Source organism: Ylistrum balloti, unplaced genomic scaffold, assembly GCF_031769215.1.
Source record: "Ylistrum balloti isolate Yb309-2 unplaced genomic scaffold, AGI_CSIRO_Ybal_v1 Utg371308, whole genome shotgun sequence".
Classification (NCBI taxonomy): Eukaryota; Metazoa; Mollusca; class Bivalvia; order Pectinida; family Pectinidae; genus Ylistrum; species Ylistrum balloti.
Window position 1 is genome coordinate 44132 of NW_026782699.1, and position 26504 is coordinate 70635.

General features: G+C 35.1%; 1 protein-coding gene across 1 annotated transcript in view; it reads left to right on the forward strand.

Annotated features, from left to right (window-relative positions):
* Window positions 1–209: 209 nt before the first annotated feature.
* Window positions 210–26504, forward strand: part of LOC132561928 (RING finger protein 150-like) — a 28050-nt gene continuing 1755 nt past the window's right edge. Inside the window, exons 1-5 of the mRNA XM_060226644.1 lie at window positions 210–797; window positions 7045–7319; window positions 14955–15026; window positions 18628–18710; window positions 26338–26440. Coding sequence (XP_060082627.1) covers window positions 239–797; window positions 7045–7319; window positions 14955–15026; window positions 18628–18710; window positions 26338–26440 — 1092 coding nt within the window. The 5' untranslated portion in view covers window positions 210–238. The remainder of the gene's footprint in view (window positions 798–7044; window positions 7320–14954; window positions 15027–18627; window positions 18711–26337; window positions 26441–26504) is intronic.

Consider the following 26504-nt stretch of genomic DNA (forward strand, 5'->3'; position numbering starts at 1 on the left):
AAAGAAAAGCGTTTGCTCGTTGTCCCGATAAGGTGAACGTCATTCATAAAAGCACACTTGTTTATAGATGGCGCTGCAGAATAACACAAAATCACATGTCACGTGACGTCATGAATGAAAACAATGTTAATGTAATGCACCAGACCCATACGGGCAAGATGAGTGTCGATGTTTCTGCGTCAGTGACATTATAGAGACAAATTCAAAGGTGACGAAGGTTGAATATTTATCAAAGAAGATGACTGCTAGCAGATTGAGCGAAAATAGAGTCAAAGTGGATGATGGACATGAAGAGAAACGAACAAATTCTTCAAGGATTTTGGTTACTTGTACGTTTCCAAAATGGAGGTCATGGCGATTAGTTTATCATGTACTTTTATTTGTTGTTTTGATTGCGCCGCCTGGAAGATGTGCCAGAGATTCCAATCGTTCGACAGTAAATAAGAAACGAACAGCAGCTAATGTTAATATTACTTATATAGATAATGGAATGACTCATGTTTTATTCCAAAAAGCCAAAGAACTTGGCCATTTCAGTGTTAACAGCAAAATTGCTCCGGAATCTGGAGAAGTAGTAAGAGTGATGACGATTGAAAATAATACTGATGGATGTAATGATCTGATTAATCATATACCCTCAAGGAATTGGATTGCTTTAATCCAAAGGGGAAATTGTTCTTTTAATAAAAAGATCGAAATAGCAGCTAAAACATACAATGCATCCGCCGTGGTCATTTACAACTCCAAAGAGGAAAAAGAGCCCGTCAACAATAATGAAGTTGAGTTACCCACAGGAGGTAAGTAGCCTTGGATATTTGTAAAAAAATATTTCTTGTTTGTACATTGAATGAAAATGCATGTGGCTACACTTGCTTGTATAATAACTTAGGTGTTTGCCATCAAAGATGGAAGAAAATAGTCTAAAAATAGACCAACCGCTCCATACAATCATAGTCTACATGTGTATTGCATGTATACGTCTCTTGTCACTGGTGATATTTTATAGGTCATTTGTAGTCTACACGGAGATAACATGAAAAATGCATGGAGCTGTTACACATGTTTGATACATATCTTGTGCAAATATTTAATGTTATATGATTAGACGGGCATACTATTAAAAATTACTTGGGTACATGTGTAGAGCCAGGAGCAAAATTATGAAGTTCAGTGACATGATTGTTGATAAGGATATGCTACATACATATGTGTGGGTTGAACAGCATATAATAAAATGCTCTTATATTACTGGATGGCATTAAGGATAGTACTTAGAAGGATTTTTTCAAAACTTTACATGCATAAATTGAAAACTACAGAGCATTTACAAGACTCATCAGTAAATAAAATGTTGTTGATTATAAATACTGCAGGCAACATCTTGTCACTTGTTGTATCACAATTTAGGTCATTCTGCATAGAAATATATTTTAGTATATAAGTATACACTTCAATGGCACCACAATCGTTAGTTGGAAATCATTAGAGAACAGTGTGATATGCACGTGTTTACACCTGGAACTTACTACTGTATTCATGTAGGGCTGTAGATCTCTGCATAAATATAATAATGATGTCCTAAATATCTGCATGAATATGATGTCCTAAATCTTTGCATGAGTATGATGATAATTAATGTGATAAAAAGGTACACCAGGGTTTATGTGTCTTATTACTTTTGTAATAGGAGCGGGTAGATGTGGCTTGTCTATAGTGTTAAATACGACCTCTGTCACTCATGTCAAGGCATGCTTCTTTGGCTCAGTTGGAAGAGCTGGTTGGTATATCGCCAGAGACCCAGGTTCGATTCCTGGTCAGGGCACTTGACAGCAATGTGTATTTTCTCTGTTCTTTTACACTTTAATGATTTTACCTTATAACTAGTCTGTCATGATTGAGAGAATAGCTCACATTTATGTCCATATTGTCATAATAAATTCCAAATAAAAGAATTCAATGTTTGAAAATACAGTCCACTAAGATATTAGATATTGTCTTAATATATATATATACTGAAGAAATGGTAATTTTTGTAGGATTTTTTAGGTGAGTTCAATATACCAAATCCAAATTTTAAGAGAGTCCCACAGGAAAACATGAGTCCAAGACTCCAATATCTTAATCCCAGAAATCACTGAGAAATGTACATCTATGAAAAGGATTTAGGTATTGTAGGTATTGTAATTGATCAGTGATGATTGGTATTGTACATAGGTGATTGAGGGGAGGGGGGGGGGGCACAGGGGCTGAGTAGTTAAGGCATCTTATATCATCTTTTTCACTAACTTTCCACACCATGTACTGGCTGCAGGTTGGTGGTTTTTCTCCTGGTTTTCCAGGTCTCCTCCACCACATTAACCTGGTATATCCCGAAATACCTCGCATAATAGGACTGAAGCAACAACAAAATAAAGCAAATGTGTGATTTTCTGAGGGAAGATTGCTAGTTTAAATAGCACTATATCCAGCTGGCTGGAAACCAGTGCAGTAGTATATGTCAAATTTAAATCTGCTTAATTATGAAACTTGGCTTTATTACAAGCAGGAATTATGGGTCATAATGAAAGCATCTTAAGAGAGCTTGATATATGCCTAACTATGATGAAGTCTTAATGAAAACGTGTATTTAATATGTATGATACATGCATCTAGTGTATAATGCTTTAAAGTGAGATAACTTAATTTCAAAATTCACCTGGATTGTACATATAACTATATAGCTAGCTACTTCTCAGGTCCAGGTGTAGCCTCAGACTTGCTGTAGCTGCTGTATATGAAGTATATTTTTTAACAATTTCTTAAATGCATGGTAATGCAGGTACATAGTAGACATAAGTGTCTGCAAAGATATTTATACACTGCATGGGGTTTTTGTATTTAATTTTCATTTCGTCAGATATGTTTTTGCTTATATGATGTAAGATCGGTGTGTTTTAGTGATAGCCTATTGTAAATTGATAAGTTCGATAAAGCCATGCACAGGGATCATACACACATGCATTCTGTCATTTCTGCTGCATAGCACATGATTGCATACAGCTTTGACATGTGTATAGGTGAATGCGAAGTTATTAGAGGTGTTCGCAACAAAAATCACGAAAACTAAACGTCAAATGGGTGAATGTCTAGACTTGGCAGAAAACAGATATCATATAATGATAGGGATGTTGGATGCTGGTAGGTGCATTTGAGATGTTGCTTTTCACTTCCATGTTCACCCTTCAACAATATCACAACTTCTTTCAAGTTACAAGTTACAGGGCCTTTTTATTGTAATAACGTAAAGATGTCAACATTTCCTTTTTGCGCAGAAAGTTGCTAATGAAATTCACAAGGCTGCTAGAGTTTGTGTTTCTTGTCAAACCGTGCGGAGTAGTCTCCAGGTAGTAAGTTTACACAGTAGATATCCAGTAATCGCTGTTCTGTTGCCATGATGAAATCAATTAGAATGTTTTCAGTTGGGCAGCAACACATCATCAGTGGATTTAATGCCAATGGAACAAAGTTGTTTTCACTGAAGAGTCGTGCTTTTGTGTCCAGTAAGCTGAAGGCGTGTATGGAGACAACGCCACAAGTGTTATGATGCTACAACATTACCCAGCGCGATGGGTATGGAGCTGGTAGTGTAATGGTGTGGGGAGAGATCATCTGGAGAGGAAAGACTGACTTGGTGATGGCAGTCCAAGGAACACTAACTGCACAGCGGTTCTGTGTTGAAATTGTTTCTCCAGCTAGTTGTACAGTTAATACGTCAAGCATTCCAGCAAGTTAATGTTTGTCCACGTACATCACGCCTTATGTCAAACTGTTTTTTTATCAGGATAATGTCCATACACTTGTCTGGACTGACAGTAGAACTCTCACATGCAATTTACCAGGAATGACAAATTATCATGTTCTTCCAATGACAAACACATGTGGAATGTCTTCAGCATCATGATGTTAGTTTCATTGTAAAACTCTCACATGCTCTTCACCAGGAATGGCAAAGTAGAACTCTCACAGTAGAACTCTCACATGCTCTTTACCAGGAATGACAAATTAGAACTCTCACATGCTCTTCAGCAGGAGTGACAAAGTAGAACTCTCACATGCTCTTCAGCTGGAATGACAAAGTAGAACTCTCACATGCTCTTCAGCAGGAGTGACAAAGTAGAACTCTCACATGCTCTTTACCAGGAATGACAAAGTAGAACTCTCACATGCAATTTACCAGGAATGACAAATTAGAACTCTCACATGCTCTTTACCATGAATGACAAAGTAGAACTCTCACATGCAATTTACCAGGAATGACAAATTAGAACTCTGACATGTTCTTCAGCAGGAGTGACAAAGTAGAACTCTCACATGCTCTTTACCAGGAATGACAAAGTAGAACTCTCACATGCAATTTACCAGGAATGACAAAGTAGAACTCTCACATGCAATTTACCAGGAATGACAAATTAGAACTCTGACATGTTCTTCAGCAGGAATGGCAAAGTAGAACTCTCACATGCAATTTACCAGGAATGACAAATTAGAACTCTGACATGTTCTTCAGCAGGAGTGACAAAGTAGAACTCTCACATGCTCTTTACCAGGAATGACAAATTAGAACTCTGACATGCTCTTCAGCAGGAGTGACAAAGTAGAACTCTCACATGCTCTTTACCAGGAATGACAAATTAGAACTCTCACATGCTCTTCAGCAGGAATGACAAATTAGAACTCTCACATGCTATTCAGCAGGAGTGACAAAGTAGAACTCTCACATGCTATTCAGCAGGAGTGACAAAGTAGAACTCTCACATGCTCTTTACCAGGAATGACAAATTAGAACTCTCACATGCTCTTCAGCAGGAGTGACAAAGTAGAACTCTCACATGCTCTTTACCATGAATGACAAAGTAGAACTCTCACATGCTCTTTACCAGGAATGACAAAGTAGAACTCTCGCATGCTCTTCAGCAGGAGTGACAAAGTAGAACTCTCACATGCTCTTCAGCAGGAGTGACAAAGCAGAACTCTCACATGCTCTTCAGCAGGAGTGACAAAGTAGAACTCTCACATGCTCTTTACCAGGAATGGCAGAGTAGTGGCAGCAAATGGAGGACATACTCAATATTAACTTTTGGCGTAATTGCCAAGGTGGCACCTCTGTTTTGTATTACGTAATTTTGCAAATGAGTGCCAGAAGCTACCATAAGGAAAATGCCCAGATTTGCTTCCTGATGCACCATAATTGTTATTGATAGAAAAGAGTTCATTTTTATTGGCTTGTGATTTTTCCTGGAATAAAATGTTACAAATTGTAAAACCTTTTTCATTGAATATATATACATTTTGTCTGGCAATGCTAACAACAGTTAGGACTTAGAAGTGACATTTCTAGCCAGGAAAATCAATAAAGGTTGAAATACAATAGATGTTAGAATTAGAGGTACCAGTATGTACCTGAAAATGGCAGGAAATGCAAACAACAAATAATCCTGTTATTTTCAAACAGCAACATGTAGAGATATAGCTCTAGTTTAATTACAGTTTCAGTTGTACTGATACATGTAGTGATCTCAGTTCAGTTCATTTGATATATATATATGTACCAAAGTAGTAAATGTTACCTTTAAAGAGACGTCACAGTCAAACTTATTTTTTTGTAAAACAATCGGTTGTTTTTATTATTATTGCATACATATCAAGTCATCTTATGAACAGTGATAGATTTGGTTTCTGATGACTATGCACATAAAGGTGCTAATTAGTAATTATAAAAAGAAAACAGTCTGTATACAGTTTATAATTTTTTTGTTTTATATATATATATATATATATATATATGACACATGATTACAATACATCCTGTCAGTAAACAAGAATTACTTCCCATGGTTGCAACTAGAAAAATGTTAAGATGTCGTCCATAAAGCAAAGTATAGCCAATTGGGCAGAAGAAAACCTCAGAACTTTGCTGGGGAAGCTGATGATGGCAGATGGGAACTTTTCAGATGAGAAAGCAATTGGGATAATGCATATGTATTCTGCTGGATTAGCTAATGGACTGACCAAGTCAAATGAGGTCAAAGCTTTGCATGTACAGCTAAAGTGAGACAGAAATTAATTAAATTTGAGCTATCAAGCAATGTCTACTTGTTTATAACAAATTTGAGTGCCAAAAAACTGATCTTTTCATACCAATCACTAAAATTTTCTACACCATCACATGTGTTCATGTGTATACAAATGAACTGCCTCATTTTCAAAACTGTCACATGATACTATGAGGTCGAAGTTTGAGAGGGGTTTCTCGAGTGAATTATGTGGTCAGACTAGACCTTGGAAATCCACTGTGAATACCAGGATAGCATATTATAAAACATGCATCAGTAAAAAGAACATGATTTTACTGCATATCCTTTAAAACTTGAAATACCTTATTCTTCTACAGTAACATGTAATAAATGTAAATCTGCATGTTTTTGTTTACATATATATTGTAGTATAAGTACTGTGAAAATCAAATTGATTGATGTGAAATTTTGATTGATGTCACATTTTATTGAAACAGCAATTTTTTTTCTTTTATGTTCTATTTACCAAGATCTGATAATGTCACTTGTTTTCCCTGAACATACATGTATGTTAAGTGTATTTGTAATCATTGATAAAGTTCAGAAGTTTTCCCTGGGCAAGCTTGAAATTCTACTTCAGATTTGAGCTCAAGGTCAAAATTAAACCAACAGGCCGGTCAGCTACCCTATATGACTTCAAACGTGTTTTTGACTCTTAAGTAGTAATGAATGTTAAAAATTTTCAGACACACTTTGAAATTATTTTCTTTCTGTTTTGTGTAAAATCTTAAAAAAGGCTTTTTTCCCCTTTGTATAATGAAACACTTAAGCTTTGAATCATGATCAATTTCTACTGAAAAAATGACAACTGCTCCATATCAGTACAGCAATACATTTGATATACTACACCAAAGATGTATATCTCGAAATAATCCCATGTTTGGTAATAAGCCCATCCACAGCCTTTAAAATTTATTTTTTCCCTTTTCAGTTGAAGATGTGGTGACCATCTACATAAAAAATGAAGAAGGCCAACAGATTGTGAATCTTTTAGAAAAGAAGTACAAAGTGTTGATGCATATAACAGTTGGAACTGTAACGCTACCCAAGACAGAAGACCCTACCTTCAATCCTCACAACATTAGCAAGACCTCAGTCCTCTTTGTCTCAATTTCTTTCATTGTGCTGATGATTATCTCCCTTGCATGGCTGGTCTTCTACTATATTCAACGCTTCCGTTATGCTCATGCCAAAGAAAGATTAACGGTAAGTTGCAGTTATGAATACTATTATATATAGCTTGCAAGGAACATTTATTTTTTCTATGTGTAGTATTTTTATTTCATAATTATATGCAAAGATAAAAATGTAAGAATTTTTAACATTATTCCTGTAATATATATGTATATTTAATTATATAGAAATAAAATACCGACTTCACATGAATTGAAGAGCTAAAGTAATGAACAGTGTTTTGTCTGTCCACTTATCACTGGGGCATCTGACATTTACATAATTTCAAGGAAATATGCATTAAACACATTAAAATCAAGGTAAGGATTCTACTAATTCAGTAGACTTTAGGATCATGCCATTTGGCTAGCAGGTACAGGCACTTTGAAATACCATAAAGTTTTAATTTTTGTTTTAATATCAATGTTAGCTGTACAAGGACCATGTTACCTGTTGTTTTGTCTTACAATTTTACACAAGAGTTTGGAAAAATCCTGGTATGTTTGTTCTTCTTTCTATAAGAAACAAAGCATTTTAAGCCAATTACACCATGTTCAACCATATTTCTGAAGACACCTCATACTAGATGGTAATATTTTTTGATAGAACCTTCTATTTCATTACCGAGTATATGGTATTTTTGCCAATGGCATATTATGAAGCTGTTAATTACATTTATATAAACTACAGATAATTATGTCAATCAAAGTGGTGAACATATTTTTGTGCTGTGATAATGAAATGCATAAAGATAATGAGAGTTACATTTAAAGAGGTTTTGATTTTGTAGATCCTTTGAAGTATACATTGTGTCAAAAACATTAATCATTTCTATGAAAAACACATCTGGCACTAAAGATATTATACCTGAAACAGGTATGTCATAGAACTGAAACTCTACTGTAACAACGCATTTGCTTTAGGCATGCATGCTGAGCATTGGAATGTCAAAAGCAGAACCTAGACAATGAAGCTGGCAAGATATTGATCGAAATCTTTACATGTTATGAAGAAGCCTGGAAGTTGTGGCACGCTGTGATCTGGAGAGAAATTGATTTATTTCCATGGCTGCGTATACGTACATGAAGATCTTGATAGAATTCTATGACTGTTTCCTAGAATAATCTTACTTATTGGGGAAGGTTGAGGAGACATTGAAAATACATCTGTGTTAAAGAAATATTCTTGTGAGGGATGCCAGATAGTTTTACCATTGATTCTGGTCTTTGGACTGGAGAAAGTTGTTACAATTTTACAAATTATTACAGATATTTTAACATTTCATGTAAACCATTTCAATATATTTCAAAGAAATAGGTTTAAAAACTTTAGTCACTTGCAAGAGGGCCCTTCCCAAAACAAAAATGCTCAAATGAAATGGCATTAACAATATTTATCATATCTACATATATGATCGTTACAAAAACAGAAAAATACCTAAATAATTGATACATTCTAGCTATGGGACTTCATGGATGTGAGTGCTGTGTGGAGTCATTCCAAATTTTGTGGTAGTGTTCATTTTTATATCGGAATGTCATGTACTTCATAAGATCAGTATATCATCAGTGCTAATTAATAAAAGCCCATGGTTGTCGTAAAAAAAACCCCACATTTTATCGATGGTATAGATCTTGGAACTACTTTCTTTCTTCATAATAAACTGCTCATTGTAACTATTTCTCAGATGCAATCAAATGTCAGAGCCCTTTTTTCTCCTCTGTAACAAAAAATTGCAGATACATGACTATGGTGTTACTTTTTCTCTGGATGTGACGGTGTCGACATCAACATTTCAGTTTTTCCTATTGTGGATACCTCAACAAAACGATCATTTACCAAATGTATAGCTTTCTAATTAGGGATGCTGAGAATCGGAAGTGTTGCATTTAGCTCAGTTTCTCACAAAGTACAAGTGCTATTCAAATCAAACATGGAGTATAGTACATATGGACATTTAAACTTTCCAATTTGGTTACATGTTACATGAATTCATTTACAAAAATTTTATTTTGGTTTTAAAAGCATGATTTTGAAACTGACTGCAAAGTCCATATAGCTTGATCTGTTTACTAAAGATTTAGTTTTTAGTGGTATTTAAACAAGTACATATAATGTGATACACATCAAATATATCAGTAAATTTTTATTGTCATAAGACAAGGAGATGGGAGAAAAGGCAATGGACCTATAGATCTCCTTTAAGGGTTTTGGCGATGACTTTCATCGATTTCTGTCATGATATAATCCAAATACCACTACCAACAATATTACGTCATTCAAATGTCACGATAGTTATTTTTAGGCAGTCAAAAGTATGCTTTACGCACAAGTGTGAAATATATTGAGGTAAATGGTCATGTGGTACATGTGACGTCAATGTGTTTATTCGAAGGACCATGTCTTACAGTAAAGTAGAAAGCAGGCACTTCTAATATAATTGTTTTTTCATGACACCTCCCTAATTGAGAGTGGAATATTCTTCTTTAATTAAACCCTACATATCATTTAATACAAACCTGAACAGAATATAACTGTTGGAATCAAATGAAATTAGTGGAAAATCACCATGGGAAATGATCATGTGTTTATGATATTCAATTACATGTGCATGGAAGTCAGCTACTGCTATTACAGTTACACAATATTTTTTTTTATTGAACAACAAATATCATATAGGTATGTTAAAGATATTTTGTTTTTTCGGCTCATCAGTGTCGGAAATATAAAATTGCTTTGTAACAGGTTAAGTGGTATTTGCACACAATGACATGTACCCAGTTCCATATAATATGCGTTTGTCAACAATTGTAACATAAACAAGAGTATCTGGATATCTAGGACTATTTGATCAAAAATATCACTCTAAGTGGCAATTTAGCAGTAAAGCCATATAAACTAATAGACTTGAATGATTTTGATAATTGAATTCCTTTATATTTTTTTTTTAAATACTTTTATTTTTCAACTTTTTAAAATTACTTTGAATGTAAATAAATGAATCAAAGTGTTACTTGTGTAGTTATGTCTTATGCGGTAAATAGAATCTTGCCATCACGAAAGTAACACTTTGATGTGACATGACCTTTTTCTACTTTCAAAATTTGTATATTCACTGGGCTAAGCTAAAGGAAAAGAGACAAGCTTTCATGATTGTCTTTGCCTAGAAGGATTGGACACTTGCATTATTGCATCATCTTAGGCTGATATATCAAATTATGAAAAGTCCAGGCGTAAACCTTTTAAGGAACAAATAGCAATACAAGTAAAAGTGTTGTCTAGTCAGTTTACTTATGGTTATGAATTGGCATTTTAGTTTTAGACATATTGTAAAAGGTTGAGAATCACCATTCAGAAAATGAGCCTTTAAATACTCTGATGTCGTACATATTACCATATTTATCTGACAAAAAATCCCATGCTTGATAATTAATAAGCTCACCCATCTACAGTTCAGTAGGATTACAAACAAGCACATCCTATCACTTTGAGTTAGAATTTGTAAGGTTAAATGTTTATATGCTGTGGACATATATGCACATGATGAGAAATTCACATTCATTATATAAGATATCTTACATTTAAAGCATACAAGTACAAAGAACAAAAACGTTTTTAGAACTGGCCAAGTCATCATTCATGATGGGCAGGTTTAAAAGTTGGGTAATCACCTGTCCGACAGGGCAAGTGATAAAAATTAATTATCCCGAATTTTGAAAACATATCCTGTATGTGTAAGCTAATTTGAAATTTTTATGTATTATTTTCTGTTTTGATGACCATTTGTTAGGTTATGTAATACAGCCTGAGTAGTACCTGGAACACATGTGTACAGATTATAGTGTTTTGGTTTGTGTGATGTGTATTTAGGTTGTGGAAAGTCTACAAGCTTTTGTTTTCTACCTAGATATTGTGTATACATACATATGTACACACAATCTGACAAAGTCTTGCAAAACATACAGTGGGCTCTGGCATTAAGCTGTATGCTGGTTAGCTTTACCCATAGTTCAGATATTCCCTACAAAACAGGGTAACTGAAACTATACTGAATGTCATATGTGGGAGTCAATGTATTTCATTTCACATTCCTTCACAATGGAAACTGAAGTCATTGGACTGAAAATGGTTGAAAAAATAAGCAAGTGAAGAGATGAAAGCCTAAACCAGGCTTTATCAAGAGATTGAAAAGAATGCAGTCAGCCGATGCACATGTACTGGTATATCACAAAGTGTGTATCAGGCTAGCAGGCCTTTACAGTTTCCTTCAGTCTGGCCAGCACAGATGATCTGAGGATTCCTCTCCTTGAAGAGGTGTCAAGGTTACATACATTCTCACAGGTCTCCATGTTCTTAATCACAAGGTCTGGTGAATTTGGTCATAAAAATGTATCTTCAATCAGCTGTTGCATATTGCATCATTAATGTTTGTTAGTTGGTAGTCGGAGTGAGAATATTGACATGGTTGGTGTTTGATAATCTGTACTTGGCTCACACACATTTGTAATCTGTACAGTGTTTGAAAACTGCTGAGAAATCACAGCTGATTTCACCAAATTGTTTATAAAACTCAGACCGATTGATAATTGATCGTTTAACAAATATAGTTTTGTAATGATTTTTATGATTATTACATTATGGTGGTTCAGTGCAGTCAAACAGTTGTTTAAATCAGAATATTCTGTTCCCAGCAAATTCATCCAACTTTTTTTTTTCAAAAAGTAGACCAGAATCAACTTCAAATAATAACACAGCCTATAGGAAACTTATTTCCAGTAAACAGACAAAGTTGATGAAGAAGTTCTGAATTGATTACGAGTTTCTCATAATTGATTGTTGCCAGTTTTTCTCTCTCCCATTTTTTTTTATATTTGATTTCAATTACAATTGCTCATCAGCCCAACACTATTGAACACAATGTTTTATGTAATAATGCTGGTGTCAAGTAATGAATATAAAACTACAAAAGGCGTAGCAGCCATGTCAGTCACCTCAGGTGAGCACTATAAAGATTATAGATTATATAGATTGTGTCATTGATGATAATTATTTTGAAGTGATATGTTTAAAGGTTAGGGGTCAGCCAGTGGCAGTTTATTGCATACCATCAAAACTGTCATCCTATGCTAATAATTCTTTCTTAGATATTGTCAATGGAAAGTTTACAGTGTTTTGCGAAAAGATGCAATTTACCTGTGGAAACTTAAACTTCAACCCCTCAACAGGGGAAAAATTCTGGGGTCAGGAAATTCATAATTTTGATAAAGTACCTTTATATCTTTCCAACCAGAAAGAGCATTTGATTCTACCATCTAGGTGTGGAAAAGAAGATTTTAGAAATTTGAGTCAATTTGACAGCATTAGACCCTGCCCCTCAGACCCTTGGTGGGGGTGGGGGTTGGGGGTAGGGGGCTGCTTTGATCATATAATTCATTATGATACTTTGGTTTATATTGGGCTGGGAGGGTTCTGCAAAAGTTTGTTGAAATCAGTTCTTAGGTACAGACCCATGGAGCCCATCAGAAGGCAATCACAATGTATAGGTCACCATGAAAATCTTGGGTGACCTAAAAATGCTTGTAAAAGATCAGCGCAATTGCATTTTGAAACTTGTGTTTTCAGATGCAAATTTTTATGGATGTAGGTGCAATTTTTTGATGCACAGTCTAGACTATGTTGGTGACCCGGCCCTGTATATAACAACTCCCTGTATATATCAACTCACTGAATATAACAACTCCCTGTATATAACAACTCCCTGGATATAAACAACTCCCTGGATATAACAACTCCCTGTATATAACAACTCCCTGTATATAAACAATTCCCTGTATATAACAACTCCCTGTATATAAACAACTCCCTGTATATAACAACTCACTGTATATAACAACTCCCTGTATATAACAACTCCCTGGATATAACAACTCCCTGTATATAACAACTCCCTGTATATAACAACTCCCTGTATATAACAACTCCCTGTATATAACAATTCCCTGTATATAACAACTCCCTGTATATAACAATTCCCTGGATATAAACAACTCCCTGGATATAACAACTCCCTGGATATATCAACTCCCTGTATATAACAACTCCCTGTATATAACAACTCCCTGTATATAACAATTCCCTGTATATAACAACTCCCTGTATATAACAATTCCCTGTATATAACAACTCCCTGTATATAACAACTCCCTGTATATAACAACTCCCTGTATATAAACAACTCACTGTATATAACAACTCCCTGTATATAACAACTCCCTGTATATAAACAACTCCATGTATATAAACAACTCCCTGTATATAAACAACTCCCTGTATATAAACAATTCCCTGTATATAAACAACTCCCTGTATATAACAACTCCCTGTATATAACAACTCCCTGTATATAACAACTCCCTGTATATAACAACTCCCTGGATATAACAACTCCCTGGATATAACAACTCCCTGTATATAACAACTCCCTGTATATAAACAACTCCCTGTATATAACAACTCCCTGTATATAACAACTCCCTGTATATAAAACAACAACCTGTATATAAACTGTATATAACAACTCCCTGTATATAACAACTCCCTGTATATAACAACTCCCTGTATATAACAACTCCCTGTATATAACAACTCACTGTATATAACAACTCCCTGTATATAACAACTCACTGTATATAACAACTCCCTGTATATAACAACTCCCTGTATATAACAACTCCCTGTATATAAACAACTCCCTGTATATAAACAACTCCCTGTATATAACAACTCCCTGTATATAACAACTCCCTGTATATAAACAACTCCCTGTATATAACAACTCCCTGTATATAACAATTCCCTGTATATAACAACTCCCTGTATATAACAACTCCCTGTATATAAACAACTCACTGTATATAACAACTCCCTGTATATAACAACTCCCTGTATATAAACAACTCCCTGTATATAACAACTCCCTGTATATAAACAACTCCCTGTATATAACAACTCACTGTATATAACAACTCCCTGTATATAACAACTCCCTGTATATAACAACTCCCTGTATATAACAACTCCCTGTATATAACAACTCACTGTATATAACAACTCCCTGTATATAACAACTCCCTGTATATAACAACTCCCTGTATATAACAACTCCCTGTATATAACAACTCCCTGTATATAACAACTCCCTGTATATAACAACTCCCTGTCTTATGTGGCCTAAATGAAAAACTCTCAATACTATATCCTGTATTAACTGGTCTACTTAATAAATACATGCTAGTTTCAGTTGTTTACCTCAAAGCTGTGATGTTGACTTGTGGTATTGCATGTTTTATGGACCATTGAAATACATAGCTATTACAATGTACTGGAATTACACACATGCACCTGTCAATTTATCACAAGTGAAACTTGGAAAGATAAAGTTACAACAGCAATTTTACCTAGCTGGAGACTCGTAAAACTTCAGCCCAAATTTGAATAGTGTTGGACAGAATGACTTTAGACTGTTAGAAATGTCAGCATTTGGATTTTGGACAAGTTGACTTTTGTGCAAAATCACTGAAATGAGACCTTAAATCTAATTTGGTAATTGTCGATATCACAGAACTTTTGATATTAGATTTTTCAGTTATTTATTTCTTTTATTTTCAGAGACGATTGGCGAGTGCTGCCAAGAAAGCGATAGCTAAAATTCCCCAAAGAACAGTTAAAACTGGAGACAAGGTTTGTGTTGCATTAATGTAGTTACCTATAGCAGCAACATCTTTCTAAGTCAATTGCAAGAATACTGCAGTTTTTTTTAAAGCTTGAATTCCTCTTTTTTTCAGAAAGTCAAATGAATTATAAAGTACATTTTGAAATTTTTTATTGTTTCAATAAGTTTTTAACCACCCATCATCTGTTAAGGCTACTTACTTTGACTTTGAAATTCAAATTGCCCAAGTTCGTAGTCTGCCCTTATAATATTCATAACTTTTTCTTGACCCTCATGGCTCTTTCTAGAATAAGGTTTGAATCTAAAATTTTTCGACTGATCATAAAGTCAAAATTACTGGCAAGCAAATATTTGGAGTTGAGGTTGTCTGTTATAATGCTATTTTTCACAAAGCACTTCTTATAGTTCTTAATATTCAATTGTTTCAAATGGCAATTCATTTGAGATCTTTTCTTGATTAAATTTATCAGATTTTTCAGCATGAGTGATGTGCATGTCGGTATGTAAGGTAAAGTGGTGTTCATACCCTCATTAGAGATAAAGGCTTCAGCATGCCCCCAGTTGAGGTCAAGTAGTGAGCATGCTCCCATTTAAGATAAAGTGATAAAGTGGTGAGCTTGTCCCCATTTGAGGTAAAGTGGAGCATTCAAGATACCTGCAGCTGTTATCTATTTTGATTTCTTAAATTATAATTTGATTTTATTCAGTAAACACGAACAAGTTCAGTGTTCAATGTGATCTATGCAATTGTCATAAATTTGATCTTTTCACAACCACTTTTTCTCCAGCTGCAGATTAAAATGGTTTTCATCATTGATTTATTTCTACAATGTAGTTACACTGTAAGTTTGGAACCCTTTTGTATTTGATTCTTTCAAACTTTTCAAAGAAGATGCATGTATTAAGAATTTTTTAAGAAGTTTTCTAGGTATCATTTCTCTAGAACTGTTGAAGAGATTCTCATAAAATTTTCTGGGCATGGATTAATCAATTAACGAGGTCATGTAGGAATGAGACAAGCTGATGCGCTTGCAAAAGTGCTTTTCTACTTTATTGTAATAGGTTTGCTTGCGGAAAAAGATTATGATAAAAATATCATTCGCTTCGGCTTCAGTGTATGTCGAGTTTGCAGGCATGACATTATTAGAAGTAATGCCATGTATGTTGTACCGGGGTGAGAACAGAACACGTAGTCTCACATGTGCAGGTATTGATTTTCTGGTGATTGAATCAGCCAGTGATTAGATTAGTACCTGTATCTAGATATCTAAAACTAGATACAATTAGCTTAATGTTCTGGCTGTTGCTTCAGCTAGGTTTTCTTAACAAAGAAACATGCAGTGCTTGCAGATTGAGATTGCTTCAGGAAAAGGTCAAATATTTTACTCAAATGTTGGTTGCTATTTTGTTGTTTAGGACATGGTTAACAGGCTTTATTAGTACCATTGTTATCAGCTTGAATTTGAAAAATGTAAATCGATCTGATGATTGATCAGCCAAAATTTACCACATTGTATATATGTCCCCAGTAACTATTTGTTTTGCAATTATATGTGTTCCCTATGACAGAGTTTTGTGGCCATGTCAGTTGATGGTTTACATGGTATGTGCCCCATAATTCCTTGTCTTGTAGGTTGTATATGTATGTGTGTCTCATGACAGTGTTTTGTGTCTTTGACAGGAGTTGGAGTCTGAGTTTGACCAGTGTGTTATCATTACTTTGTCTTTGACAGGAGGTGGAGTCTGAGTTTGACCAGTGTGTTATCATTACTTTGTCTTTGACAGGAGGTGGAGTCTGAGTCTGACCAGTGTGTTAATATTATTTTGTCTTTGACAGGAGATGGAGTCTGAGTTTGACCAGTGTGTTATCATTATTTTGTCTTTGACAGGAGGTGGAGTCTGAGTCTGACCAGTGTGTTATTATTACTTTGTCTTTGACAGGAGGTGGAGTCTGGGTCTGACCAGTGTGTTAATATTATTTTGTCTTTGACAGGAGGTGGAGTCTGAGTCTGACCAGTGTGTTATTATTACTTTGTCTTTGACAGGAGGTGGAGTCTGAGTTTGACCAGTGTGTTATTATTATTTTGTCTTTGACAGGAGGTGGAGTCTGAGTCTGACCAGTGTGTTATCATTACTTTGTCTTTGACAGGAGGTGGAGTCTGAGTCTGACCAGTGTGTTATCATTACTTTGTCTTTGACAGGAGGTGGAGTCTGAGTCTGACCAGTGTGTTAATATTATTTTGTCTTTGACAGGAGGTGGAGTCTGAGTTTGACCAGTGTGTTATCATTATTTTGTCTTTGACAGGAGGTGGAGTCTGAGTCTGACCAGTGTGTTATTATTTTGTCTTTGACAGGAGGTGGAGTCTGAGTTTGACCAGTGTGTTATCATTACTTTGTCTTTGACAGGAGGTGGAGTCTGAGTTTGACCAGTGTGTTATCATTACTTTGTCTTTGACAGGAGGTGGAGTCTGGGTCTGACCAGTGTGTTATTATTTTGTCTTTGACAGGAGGTGGAGTCTGAGTCTGACCAGTGTGTTATTATTACTTTGTCTTTGACAGGAGGTGGAGTCTGAGTTTGACCAGTGTGTTATTATTATTTTGTCTTTGACAGGAGGTGGAGTCTGAGTCTGACCAGTGTGTTATCATTACTTTGTCTTTGACAGGAGGTGGAGTCTGAGTCTGACCAGTGTGTTATCATTACTTTGTCTTTGACAGGAGGTGGAGTCTGAGTCTGACCAGTGTGTTATCATTACTTTGTCTTTGACAGGAGGTGGAGTCTGAGTCTGACCAGTGTGTTATCATTACTTTGTCTTTGACAGGAGGTGGAGTCTGAGTCTGACCAGTGTGTTATTATTATTTTGTCTTTGACAGGAGTTGGAGTCTGAGTTTGACCAGTGTGTTATCATTACTTTGTCTTTGACAGGAGGTGGAGTCTGAGTCTGACCAGTGTGTTATCATTACTTTGTCTTTGACAGGAGGTGGAGTCTGAGTCTGACCAGTGTGTTATTATTATTTTGTCTTTGACAGGAGGTGGAGTCTGAGTCTGACCAGTGTGTTAATATTATTTTGTCTTTGACAGGAGTTGGAGTCTGAGTCTGACCAGTGTGTTATTATTATTTTGTCTTTGACAGGAGTTGGAGTCTGAGTCTGACCAGTGTATTATTTTGTCTTTGACAGGAGTTGGAGTCTGAGTTTGACCAGTGTGTTATCATTACCAGTGTGTTAATATTATTTTGTCTTTGACAGGAGGTGGAGTCAGTGTGTTAATATTATTACTTTGTCTTTGACAGGAGTTGGAGTCTGAGTTTGACCAGTGTGTTATCATTACTTTGTCTTTGACAGGAGGTGGAGTCTGAGTCTGACCAGTGTGTTATTATTATTTTGTCTTTGACAGGAGTTGGAGTCTGAGTTTGACCAGTGTGTTATCATTACTTTGTCTTTGACAGGAGGTGTGATTTTGTGACTGAGTCTGACCAGTGTGTTAATATTATTTTGTCTTTGACAGGAGTTGGAGTCTGAGTTTGACCAGTGTGTTATCATTACTTTGTCTTTGACAGGAGGTGGAGTCTGAGTCTGACCAGTGTGTTAATATTATTTTGTCTTTGACAGGAGTTGGAGTCTGAGTTTGACCAGTGTGCTGTGTGTATAGAAGGATACAAAGCCTCTGATGTCATCAGGATACTCCCATGCAAGTAAGTCATATGCCCAGCAAACAAACCATATACCTTGTAAAAATTCTATTGGCATTGAATCACAGTGACTGTTGTTAAGGGCGTACTTTGCTAGATATATTGCTAAGGATAGTATTTTTGCCATGTAGCACAAGTTGTCCAAAACATTTTTAGGGTGGTTGTGAACCTTAACTATTTTTGATTTTAGTCCTCAGCTTTACTTATTTGCTTATTTCTTGAAGGATTTCAATCAAACTTAACACAATCTAATTTACCAAACTATAGCGCATTGTAATATCTTGGACAGTAAGGACCACGTCTTTGAGTTCATGGATATGTCAGGGTTAATTCAAGTAAATATCTAGCTCATTCTCTGACTTTTTTCATAAGGCAAGGGATTTGATTAGGCTGTATATAAAGCTTAAGAATATGTACCTCGTCTGATTTTGTATGCTATAGTTATAAAATTAAAATCACCATTACTTTTTATAGAATGTCAAAGATTCAGTGACATCGCTTAAGTGATTTTAGCAGCAATGTCAGCAAGTATTCAGATATTCGTTTGGTACTGTCGACAGAGGCATTTTTCATATTCAATAGAATTTTGTTAGCTAAAACATCAAGATATCTTAGTGTTCAATTCTGTACAATTCCTCGCGACACTATTGCTGGTGTACCTGGGGTTACTCATAAACAAGTAAGTCTCTCCTCATGCACTTGAAACAGCAAAGATCAATAAACATTTATTTAGGGCCGTAATATTGTTGTAAACTTGAATCTTAAAACGCTGTCGGTCACTTAACCAGCATTGAACTGGTCTTCATTCTGGAACATACATGGATGGTAATTTTAAAATATGGGTTGTATAAGCATTGGAGGGCATTTTCCTGGAGACGTTGACTTGTTTAATCAGTGGTGTGGTACAATATGTGCATTATCATAACCATGTTAACACATCATGAGAGAAACTCATACTGATTGCAGTGTCACCTTGTTCTTGGCCTGATTAGCTCAAGAGACCATATATGTAGATTAAATGTTTACATGATTTGTAGAAATGATAAAACCATATCAAAATATAAAAAAAATTTATTCTGTTGAAAAATCATTTATAAATTTTTATATAGAAACTGTTTTATGAGTTTTGAAATACAAGAGGATATATACTTGTTTCTTCACAGCTTAACATTCGGTAACACATAAACAGTTCAGAAGTGTTTATAACAGCTGCCCTATGAAAGTTTTCTACCATATTAATTCACATGAAATAAAAGAATACTAAATCAGATGAATATACCTCAAATCGTGGTCATTATTACACCGTATTAGACAGAAATATGTCAGACAGTGATACTCATTTTTGTGAAAGTCAGCAGCCTGTCATCTTTAATATATTTTTTATGAAGGTACATTTATATATATATTTAAAAATGTATCCAAGTGACAATTTATTGTTATTGGGATTTCAGACTTTTTGAATTGTTCTGTATGCATACAGTGATGTGAAAGTATGTATATTCAGTGTTGTGTTTTGTGGTATAAATAAATGTATGTCTAGAATCCCATCCTATCTTACATAACAGCTGACATTTGCTTCAGTGAAAATCAATAAGGCACGGCTGATTGATGGGTGGAGTGATGTATCTGTACATTGTGTACCGTAGGTAGGCATTTATCATTACATAGCATCATATCAATTGGCAGACAATAGATCACAGAGAATATGTGTGCCTCATGAGAATCTACTGAAATTTCTCTGGTTTCAACTTGGTGTTCAGTTGCTGCTACAAACAAAAATCTTGGAAGGCACTGTTCTTTATGATGGATGGATGAATGTTTGCTTCAAACAACCACGATGATAAGAGATGCTTCTATGAATGTCATACAGATAATGGTCAGTGATAGTACATATTGTGGCCCGAGTGGCTAATGCATCTGTCCATCTCACTAGCTCTCCACCTCTGGGTTGCCAGTTTGAGGCCTTAGTGGGGCAGGTACTGGTCAATGTGTTTTCTCAAGGAACTCCAACTAATCTCCACCCCTGCAAACCTGGGTTGTCCTGAATTGACCCTGGCTGTTAATAGGATGGAAAGTAACAATAAACAAACAGTACCTTCTTCACATTGTATTCAATTCTATGGATTTGCTAATAATGATGACTAAAATAGGGGTCTACAAATACAAGCCATCACCCACACCTACCCTTTAAATCCCTCAATTGGAGAAATAGATGATAAATTCAACCTTATGATCATTTGTATCAAAATATCAAACGGCATGCGACTGAGATTGATTATTTGGTTATTAGCTGTTTTAGACATAATAATGCAAAATTCTTGCGATTACTGATAGACATATATAGCCACACCCACCTTGTGGTAGGCAAATCTCTACAACTGATAAATGAGAAATATTTCTCTGCATCACTTACCGGTAAATACTATATGTGACATATCATTTTGTATGACAGGTTTGTTTGCTTAAGAAATTGCAATATAAAGTCAGTGAACTGAAACATCAGACTTAGTGTTCTATCAGCTGGTAAAAAGCATCATTATACAGTATTTTGTTAAATAGCATTTTGTATGTACTCGAATATATTTGGTATGTCCCGTATGTGTTTTGACACTCAATACCCATGGCAGTTTGTGTTTCTCAGGAAGCTGAGAAGCAGATTGGTCTATGCTGAAGTGGTTGTGTCCTTGGACAAGATGCTTTTGCTTTATTGCTTCAGGCAGAATATGTGACGGGCCTCCCACATGTAATTCAGTGCTGTAGCCACCAGCTGTCACATGGAAACCCTGCCTCAAAATGATATTTACTGTTCATGGGGCAATTAACTTAATAAACAAAGAAACAAACAAATATAAGGATTACATAATACCTATCTGAACTGTTCTTGTTTAAAGCTATAGGATTGCATTTAGAATTACGAATTATTATCATTACAAATAATCATCACAACTGGGGCCAAATGCAAAGATGCAGACCCCATTGCTGACCCTGCCCTCATCCACCAACAAACAAATGCTTACCCCACCAACACAAACACAGGCACTCTCACCAACCCTGTTCCCCCCTACTAACAGACATAGGTTCTATCACCAACCCTGTCCTCCCCTACTAACAGACATATGCACTATCACCAACCCTGTCCTCCCCTACTAACAGACATATACACTATCACCAACCCTGTCCTCACTCTCTAACACAGATGCAGGCCCTAACACTGTTGCTGTCCTCTCATAGCAACACAAAAAACACAGGCGCTATCACCAACCCTGTCCTCACTCTCCAACACAGATGCAGGCCCTAACACTGATGCTGTCCTTACCTACCAACCCACTCACCAACTCGCACTCATCCACCAACATTCCAATACTAGCTTCATCAATGGCTCTGCCCCTACCACCAAAAACAAAGAAATATTCACAGTCACATCACCTTCCCTGCCTGCAGGTCCTGGCCTACACATTTTCCTGTATTGACTGCATTACCAGTTTTCCTGTACCAAACATCTGCTCTTTACTTCTAGGTTAGACAAACAGTTTCCACTCAATCATTTATTTTTTGCCAATTTATTATCACTTGCAGTATTGGATGTAAGGATATTCGGCTATATGATCAATCGAGGGAAATTAACTCACAGTGGAAATAAGCACCATGATTGTGATGTCTTTCTGTGGGTGTTTTGGTATTATAAAGGGGGCAACATCTTCCATATATAAACCACGTGTCACTGTCACATCCACATCCTTATATGGGCATTATATATCTATGGCCTGATCTATCAGTAACCTGTTACATCACTGTTTTTGTCCTAAATGTCATTTCTCCAACTAAAGTGGTCTTGTATTGAAAAGTATCATATTCAGAGTCAGAAATGCCTGCTGAAAAAATGTTTGTAATGATAGAAAGCAGCTTGTGACAGCTTTATTTTCTATGTAATAAACAAATGAAAAATTCTCAGTGTAGCCTGATCTCACCTGATTTCATTTAGGTCATATCACGACCGCCTCAGTTCAAGCAAATTACTAGAATCACCTGTTGGTACATTTAACCAGTGTATATTAATATTGTCAAAAGAATTTTCAAACATAACAAATTCTTGTATAAATACATGATACAGATGAATTCTTAAGGTCTTCTACCTTGGTGACTGTTCAACACATCCCTTTACCATTGATCTTAAAGGGCTTGAACCAGATATGAGAAGGCTAGAAGTAGGTGACAATGGGATTTTATTTCAGTGACTATGATAATGGTAACATAATGATAATACAATTAAACCTGAAAAGAGACGTTCACTTTAAAGTCGATAACTGATTGAACCCTTACAAAATGTATGTTATTTATAAAACAAATTCAGTTATGCCCAGTTTTGTTAATTACATATGATGAAATTTAAACTAATAGATATTATTACACATTCCTCCCCAAAAATTGTAGTTGTTTTGTCTGACCATCTTAACTTTCCTGTCCATCCTTTTGGTGTCTAGAACATAAATTTCCCACACTTAAGCAAGGATTATTAGAGAGTTATTGCCCTTTTGTCTGGAGCTTTAATTTGCTTGCATTTAAACTTAAGAGGATAATGGAAGCTGGTGTTTACTTTGATCATATTGTGATGATGAGCAGTGTACCAATTCATGGCCTTCAAGCCCTTTGTTACAGTATTATTACCCTTTCGCAAAAGTTTTCGTCTGGAGCATAACTTGGCTTGTATTTATTATAAAACATAGTGTATACATTTGGTTATACAAAAATGATGTTCAGTGTACCAAATTCATTGCCTGCAACTGGTTAAATACAGAGTTATTGCCCTTCATTAAATTTTTTTGTCTAGAGCATAACTATAATTTGAATTGATGGGATGAAACTCACTACTTATTATAGCAATTAGCAAGTACACTTTTGATAAAAAAGTTTCGAAGCTTTGATATCTTAATTTTCTCACACAATTTACAATGTCAAAATATTCATAAACATACATATTAGATACTTAATGCTTATATAAATCTTTATTTATTTTACAACAATTGTGAAACAAGCTATTAGCTTATATTAATCACTCTTGTTGGCCTGGATGGAAGTGTGCCGGAGGTCTTAATGTATATGTGTCATACAGGAATACATGTAACATTATTCTTTCCTATTCCAAACTCTCCATTTTAACAGATTTGTAAATGTATCATTAATATGACCAAATGCAAAATTTGCTGACAGAAAATGCCTCCAATAAAGCTATTTCTAAGGAGCATTCATCAGTTTCACACAATAGGTGTTAATTGAACTAGAGTAAAAAAAGGAAACTGATATATTTTAACACAATTGTTTGAAACCACAATATCCCTATCTAGGAAAGTTTGCGTCTATATTTGGTATGTATAATAATGTTAGTCGTAGATTCTTGATGTAAAGTTATTGATTCAGAACTTACATCTAAAGCTGTCAATGACGTCAGTAAAACTGTGGTAGCTTCTATGACTAGGAGTTTAATCTGATCTGGTACCAAAACAACTTTGTTCTGAAATCCAGTCATAATAACTTAATCACCACCTGTTACAGTGATACTGACAATGTAATATACTGGTAATGCATATTTGTGTATTTCTTAATTAGTACAACTGAATATGTTATGCTGTATGTCAACAATGTACAGTGTGATAAGAATCAAGGTGGCGTAGATGTTCATTGCAAATCAAAATTTGAATATGAAATAATATTTTAATCCATACACAGTGGACATGCTAACACATCCAGCATCCATAATTTACTGCCAGGCAAACCTACTAATTAGAGATGCTGAGAAAATGGATATTTTGAGTTAAGAATTTAGCTCATTGTGAAATTTTATATTACTTTTTTGGGGTTTGAGATGTGAGGGAAGGGAGGGGGGCATTAAATCTCATGGGATTTTTTGTGCATTTTGCTTAAAACAAATTTGGACAGGACAGACCTATAATTGTTATTCTTGTTGCAGAAAGGCAATGGCAATATGTTTAAATATCCGAAGAATAATTGGTATTATTCTGTGTGTATTTACTACGTTTTGTTGTAATTTTTTCATTATTAAAAAAATCAAAGCTTTATTTTCATTTCTAGACAGTTAGATAATAGTGAATGTACACTGACTTTTATTATATGTTTATTGCTGTGTCCAGTCCAAAACCATTTATTGAGTTGTCTTTTCTGATGATGTAATTTCCTCTTATATAACCCAAGGCAAGTTAAGGAAAAAAAATTCCAGTTAGGAATTCATGCAGAAGTACATCCCCTTCATGGAACTAGCCACTTCATTGAGACCGAAATGTCTATTCGTCATCATCTGTGCTCCAAACTTGGGAATTTGTGCATGTATTTTCTACCACTTATATCAGATTGGATACAGAAAAAAACATTTTATTGTGCTAATTACTGTGTTAAAGCTTGATAGTGTTTATGATTATAAAAAGAAATGCTTTCCAACATTAGATAGTGGGACTGTACTGGTTGTCTACAGCCTAGGGGTTGGCAGATCTATAGTTAAACTTACCACAAAATGTAAGGCAGAATAGCAATAGATTTTAACTACACTTGAGACAAGAAAAAGGATTTGGACCTAAGAGTTTAGTTACAAAATATCGAGACATTCAAGCTTTCATATGCTGTGAGAGTTTGACATTTAAAAATTTTAATTAGATTGTACCTCCTGGAGTGACCTTTAGAAATGCAAGTGTTGATTGTACAGAACACAAACAAAGTATGATTTTCCTGTCTCATGTACAAAAAGAATGTATCTTGGTGAGGTATTTGTTTATCACATTTCTCCTCTTACAATCAAGATGATACACAGACACAGATTTCTGTTTCATATTATATATTAGTGAAGTCAAAAGAAATTTCATTTTAACAAATTTGAATCTTTAATGCGTCTCATAAATGTCATGTAAAGCAAGAAAGGTTTATTGCATAATTTTTACAAACATTAATGAAAATTATAGTGATGATAATTTCATTCTGTGGTTGTTTTGTGTACATCCATGATGTCACACACAAATTGATAGTATCTTATCAGTAACATATCACAGAGTGTAGTTGTTATTTAGGTGTGCTAAACAGTTGTTGTGCAATGTTAACAAAGTACATTGTATTTAACACACGTGGTAGTATTTGGTAATCTTTAGTATGGTCACACAAGGCAGGGAGTTGTTATATGGTTGCCTAGGCAGTCCAAAGGATTATTGTATATATAACGGGCATATTTTGCCACACGCTAATGGTAATTTTACCGTTTGGTGTCAGTACTGGAATATCTAATTTTAGCAACATTCAAGAAATGAACTAAAATTTTATATATATTGTAACATTCCACAAATGGAATTTGTCATTTGAGTGTTTGTCATGGAGTCTTATAGTGAAAACATTAAAAACATACCAGTAGAACTTTTGAGAAACTACTGTAAGGTGGAGTGTATGTATGATACAACCTTCTGTCACCACTATGTATTTTACCGGATAGTCGTTTGGAAAACATACATGATGCATTGTTAGTCCATTGGCCTGAGATTTAAGTTTACTGATTGAGAGTAATCTAGCTCATTTTTCTTCAAGTATTTTTTTTTTATGGAAGTGTTTGTAATCCATATATTTTTCTCATTTGTTGCAGGCATATATTCCATAAGTCTTGTGTTGACCCCTGGCTCCTTGAACAGCGAAGCTGCCCAATGTGCAAACTTGATATACTACGTGAATATGGAATGCAGGTTCATGTATGTATGAAGAGTTACATTATCAAATGAAAAGATAGTGAATGTATGATTTTAGTCAGATCAT